Source organism: Lepisosteus oculatus, chromosome 17 (genome assembly GCF_040954835.1).
Source record: "Lepisosteus oculatus isolate fLepOcu1 chromosome 17, fLepOcu1.hap2, whole genome shotgun sequence".
Taxonomy (NCBI): Eukaryota; Metazoa; Chordata; class Actinopteri; order Semionotiformes; family Lepisosteidae; genus Lepisosteus; species Lepisosteus oculatus.
This window is the reverse complement of record NC_090712.1, coordinates 743288-749287: the sequence shown is the minus strand read 5'-3', so window position 1 is coordinate 749287 and position 6000 is coordinate 743288. Positions and strand designations below refer to the sequence as shown.

Below are 6000 nucleotides of genomic sequence, written 5' to 3'. Positions count from 1 at the left end.
CCCTGGCACCTTCCCCTGCTCCAGCCAGGGCTCAGACATGCTGCAAGGACAGGTGGTTTACTACCCCCTGCCCGTGTCCTGTCAGCATGACAGCAAGGGATAACTTCAGATAAAAACCACAGTGCTCCTCGTCTGGGAACTAAATCAAGTCTGAGACAGTTGATGTGACGAAGATCACTAGCTGGCTTTAACTAGTGGTTACAAGTGAGAACAAACTGCAATTCTCTGTGGCACAATGATGCCCTGCAAGCAGACCCATCCGAGTGGCTCAGTTTATCTCCACTGACGGCTGCTTGTTTCTCACAGGAGCTCCAAGAGTTTCTGCAGCAACTTCACAGAAGACAGGAGAAAGGACAGGACGTCGTCGTCTACATTTATTGAAAATGCTAAAATAATATCAACAGCACAACATACTTGCTGATACTGGTTTGATTCCTGTACAAATCTGTTTCAGTTAGTGTTCTACAACCAGTAAAAAATAAAACGAACAGAAGGCAACTCTGAAAAATGTACAGGAAAGGGGGGAAAAAATTGGAACTTTAGTGGAATGTAGTCCTTGCCAACCAAAATCCATCAATAAAAAGGAAAAACAGACTTTGGCAGAGATATTTCTCAAGAGTGGCTGGAGAAATGCATTCAATTTTAAAGGCCTTTAGCTGGCTGCACTTAAGATGTGAGGCTCCTGTGCAGAAAACTGGGAGCCCTGTCCACACCTAACACAGAACATCAAATCAGCCACTTTTTAACTGCACTCGCTTACTTAGAGTCTACTACCAAGTGCAAGGTTTTTCTGAAGGGCTCATCATTTACTGCCAGGCTTATCCACAAACTATAGTGACCTAAGTGGCATTACTTGTCACACAAGCCTGATCATTAAAATTAACATTACTAACGAGTACCATCCGATGAGTGTAGTGCAAGATCACACATTTTGAAATGTGTTCAAAAACTGCTGCCAAACGAGGCTGAAAGGAGGAAGAAATGCAGTCAGGCAGCAGAGAGCTTCTGAAAGAGAGACTCTCTCAGCCACTCTCCTGTCTGTATTAGAACAGATGTCCAAGGACTGACACTGCATGAACAACTTGCACCTAAAATCTACTCCAGTCTCATCTGTATCACACATAAATAGTTTTAAAAAATATATAAAATACTGAACATCAAAATAAAGAGGTTTTGTATACTTAGGTTTCAAAGACCATACCAGACTGAAAAGAGAAAAGGATTTTAACTGTCCTGTTCTCTGCACTATTCAGATGTACTGTATGAGGTCCTTTAAATGTAAATACCCATCCCTACTGATGCCTTCTAGTTAGGTTGTTTTTACCTGCAACTTTTAACAAGACTGTCAGCTTAAACAGTCATCCTGTTTTAGTCATTACCTCATCCTCATCTTGGTGGGAGTAAAGGAATCTTTAAAAAAAGAACTGAACATTTAAAATTATTTGCTTTCACATAATGTCACGACTAAAACATTGCGGATTTTGTGAAGATGAACAGCACTAAATGATCTCAGGACATCTTGAGCTCCTGGAAATACCCCATTCAGCTCTTTTTAGGCAAATCTCCGTCGTGTACATGCTAACAATAAGAAAATACTCGCCCCTGGACAGAATTTACATAAACTGTAACAGTAACTTGCTGAGGTGTGTGGACAGGGCCCAATTAACCAGCCATCGAGAAATCGCATTGTTCTCACGCCGTGAAAGTACAGGTGCTGTCGTACAATGAAATATGTATTCTACATTTACTCTTTAAAAAAAGTCACGCGCCGTTCGGGTTGGGCTGGGGATTGGAAAGTCCAGTGGATGCAGGCTGATGGCCGCTGGGATCCTGGCAGGCGTTGGTCTCTTCCTAGAGGTCTTCGGGTTGGGGTGTGAAGAGAGATGAGAGATCCGAATTCTCACCGTCCACAACTTCCACACCGGTCTCCGGCTTCACCTTCTTGAAGAGTGAAGGGAGGTTGCGGATGTGAACCTCCTTCTTGAACTGCTGTCCCACTGGTTTCTGACAGGAAACAAGAAGCTGCTCATTCCCAGGTGACACTGAGGAGCCTAATCCAACTGTTACAGTGAGGTAGCAAACCATCTTCAAAGAGTACCATCTTAAAAACAGATTTGTATCCACAAATCAGGAAGACTTCCAAAACAACCCATCAGGGATTTTCTTTAACCTCAAGAACTATTTTCGATAACATGCTAAAAACGTTTTTGCATAATACTGTTACTGAGACGATTCGTTTCCAAATAAACCTTCCCTTTAGTCAGGTGCCAGCAAGCCCCCTGCCTCAGTGTGGGGGTGTCTAAATCCACTCTGAACAACCTTCAGTATTTCAAAAACTCGGCTGCCAGAATCCTCACCAGGTCACGTGCAAGTGATCACATTACTCCTGTCCTAGAGTCCTTGCATTGGCTTCCTGTCGAAATCCTCATGCTCACCTGTAAAGCTTTATATGGCTTGGTATCACAGTACCTTTCTGAGCTACTATCATCCTACTCCCCACCTTGCAACCTTCATTCGTCTGACTCTGCTCTCCTGTCTCCCAAGCTTGTCTATATTCAATGGGTGACTGGAGCTTCTCCTGCTGTGCCCCATAGCCCTGAAATTCTATCCCCAAGGATATCAGAGAAAGAAATCTTACCTGAGTGCTTTGAAATCCAGATCTAAAACCTTTTTAAAAAAGTGTATTTAATCAGACTGCTCTGTGCATCACCTTTCACATTCTAAACCCTTGATTTTAATTGTGTAAATTGTTACCCCATTGGCCTTTATCAATCATGGCCTCATAATAATCCCCATCTATGAACTGGCTTCATTACTCTGTTCTCCTCCCCACTGAGAGCTGATGTGTGGTGCGAGTACTGGTGCACTATGGCTGCTGTCGCATCATACTGGTGGGGCTGCACACTGGTGGTGGTGGAGGGGATCCCCATGACCTGTAAAGCGCTTTGAGGCGAGTGTCCAGAAAAGGGCAATAATAATAATAATAAATCATGACCTTCAGGTTGCGACTGTTCTTACCCCAACAATGCCAGTGATGAGCTTTTTGAACTGATCCTTCCTTTTCTTGTCCCCCTGCTTCTGAGGCACGGGGTTCAAGACCTTCTGCTCGAACAGGTCGAGGGCTTCAATCTGGAGTTTCGGGATCTGAACCATGACGGCCCGCAGCTCTGGGTAGCGCGGCCTCTGTGAAGCACAAGAGTGGCTGAGCGGGGGGGCGTGCCTCACACCTGCACACAGAGTGCCCTCTGCAGCACTCAGACTGGTGCACAGTGGCATCCCAGGCAGGTGCAGGGCTTGACTGCCGTTTCAAAAAGAATATTCAGCTCTCTCTTCTACTGAAACATTCATCAACAAGAATTTAACAGCACCAAAGAACCCAGGAAAACACACGAGACCAGAAACAAGGAAAGTGAAGGAAATAAACCTTTTCCCCAAACCATTCCTGCTCTTCTAATTCATCTATATTAAAAACCTTCTCTTCAAAAAATGTTTAAAACAGTCCACTATTTGTCTTCCTGTATATCACTGTTCGGAATGACCTATTCATCCTGTTCAGGATGATCGTTTTTCAAAAGCAAATTCAAAAGCATTTTTCAACAAACGCATGAATTTTGGCATCAACCCATAAGTCTGGAGAAGAGTTTTCTACAGTTACTGCTGATTGCGGTAGAGGAAGTGTGGCCACAACAAATCTGTCCATTTTGTTCCTTACATCAGTACCATTTCAAACCTGAAGCCACTGCTGAGACCTGCATCGAGGTGCTAAAGGATAAGAAGAAGCTATATTGGAATGAGATGCCTTACAGCTCAGTGTCCTTTCCGCCAGTTTATCCGCTGCTGGAGAGAAGGTGCTGCCATGTGAACAGGGTAAGCGGAGGTCAGAGCAAGCAAGCAGTGATGACTGCTGAGCTTCGAGCCTCTGCTGGAGGCGAAGCAACTATGAGGAAGTGATGTTGAAAAGACACTTTCCAACACTGGGCCCGTCTGGGCCTGTGAGCGGGGCGCAGAGCCCCAAGGACTTACCAGGGCGTCGTAGATTTGGAAGGCCAGCTGGGTGAGCGCAGCATTGCAGCCCTCATGCTGCCCGTGCACCTGCAGGCCCTTCAGCACGCTCATGTAGAACCAGCTGACGGCGTCAGGCAGCAGAGTCCCGCCAACCACCTGCACACACAGACAGGAGAGACGCCTCTCAGAGCAGAGTCTCCCACCGACAGGGGGAGACGCCTCTCAGAGCAGAGTCTCCCACCGACAGGGGGGGACGCCTCTCAGAGCAGAGCCTCCCACCGACAGGGGGAGACGCCTCTCAGAGCAGAGCCTCCCACCGACAGGGGGAGACGCCTCTCAGAGCAGAGCCTCCCACCGACAGGGGGAGACGCCTCTCAGAGCAGAGCCTCCCACCGACAGGGGGAGACGCCTCTCAGAGCAGAGCCTCCCACCGACAGGGGGAGACGCCACTCAGAGCAGAGCCTCCCACTGACAGGGGGAGACGCCACTCAGAGCAGAGCCTCCCACCGACGGGGGGAGACGCCACTCGGAGCAGAGTCTCACAGAGCCAGGAGACAGGGGATAGACGTCCCAATATGATCAGTGTTCGCAGCAGGTTCGGCAATTTCTTACTCCATTTAAGAACAATTCCGACCCAGTTGTACCGATCATCAGTAACGAGTGACCCACCTGTCTGAGAAGAGTCCAGCAGACGACGGACGCTGTCCTCTGGCAGTTACTGGTGTCCTTCCAGGACAGGCAGCTGAATGCAATGGTGAGGAGGGTGGAGTATATGTCCTGAAAGAGCAGAGGCAAACATCAAGCAGGAACATTCTTCACGCCAGACAGCTTCGTCCCAGCCTGATCCCGAGGGTGACCCTGCCAAGTTACCTCGTGTTTCAGCAGACACTTCCCCAGTTCCGTCAGCTCGTCACTGGGGTACGTCGGGGCGACTGGGGGCTGAGAGGAATCCGTGGCCATCATCTCCTCCTCTAGTAGACCAGAATTAAAAAGAATAGCAAAAAAATTAAACAGTGCTTTTTAGGGATCGGTTTTTAATTTTTAAGAACAGAAAGCGAAACAATCTGCCTTACCGTCCAATTCCTCTTTATTTCCTGAAGATTCAGGTGCCTTCTTCAATATGCAGGTGACCGCTGAAATACAGAAAATCACTGGTCAGCTGTTATTTCAGCTAAGTGGACATGCACAAGTGCAGAGTCCAGTTGTAAGTGCACCTGTGTAAGGGACTGCACCGAAACAGAACGAATGGCCAAGAGCACCTGTTGTCCTAGAGTAAAGCTTTTTAGAGATGTGCCAATTTTATCCCAGGGATTACAATAAGAGACTGACCAAGTGCATTCTGAATAACCTGCACACCAGTGGTTACCAAAGAAAACGTCTACTGGGACACAACAACAATACAAAATTCAAACTGACTTAAGTGACTTCATTTTGTATTTCTGAAAACACCAAAGACAGACAAAAACACCACAAACATACAGCCCTAAGCAGAGGTTATGAAATCCAAAAGCGTTTCAGGTTTACCACAGCAGTGACAGAACCAGCCACTGCAACTGGCCAGAACTTACTGAGCAGATCCAGGATCTCCCGAATCACCAGGCGCACCAGCTGCTCCTCCAGCATCTCCTGAGTGACCGGCTTCTCCTCGCAGACCTCCTCTTCCTCAGCGCCACTGCAGACAGCAGCAAGAACCAGACTCAGGACAGTCACACAGTGCAGGAACCACCAGACTCGGGCACCTGCCCCTTTGACTTCATGACACAAATCAAAATTTCCATGCAACAGTGAAGAGTTAAATACAAGTCTCTCTCATGAATAACCGCTATTTTATCTATAAGTTTGTGACAACTTTCTGGGTCCTGTGCTCTTGAAGACATTACTCTGCCCAGTCTGTTGGGGAGTAAATGTTGGAGGCAAGAACACAAATCTTACCAAGCACTGCTCCTCTGATCGATAATCTGCCACCTTTGGTGAAACCTCTGTATTGGAGGGAAG

The 6000-nt window shown here is 47.1% G+C and overlaps 1 protein-coding gene across 1 annotated transcript in view; it reads right to left on the bottom strand.

Annotated features, from left to right (window-relative positions):
- Positions 1–356: 356 nt before the first annotated feature.
- The window catches only part of LOC102688929 (exportin-5), a 28496-nt gene continuing 22852 nt past the window's right edge, over positions 357–6000 (bottom strand). Inside the window, exons 25-32 of the mRNA XM_069179905.1 lie at positions 5938–5984; positions 5574–5677; positions 5079–5138; positions 4876–4976; positions 4675–4782; positions 4024–4161; positions 3019–3183; positions 357–2004 (exon numbers count right to left, since the gene is read on the bottom strand). Of these exons, the coding sequence (XP_069036006.1) occupies positions 1852–2004; positions 3019–3183; positions 4024–4161; positions 4675–4782; positions 4876–4976; positions 5079–5138; positions 5574–5677; positions 5938–5984 (876 nt within the window). The 3' untranslated portion in view covers positions 357–1851. The remainder of the gene's footprint in view (positions 2005–3018; positions 3184–4023; positions 4162–4674; positions 4783–4875; positions 4977–5078; positions 5139–5573; positions 5678–5937; positions 5985–6000) is intronic.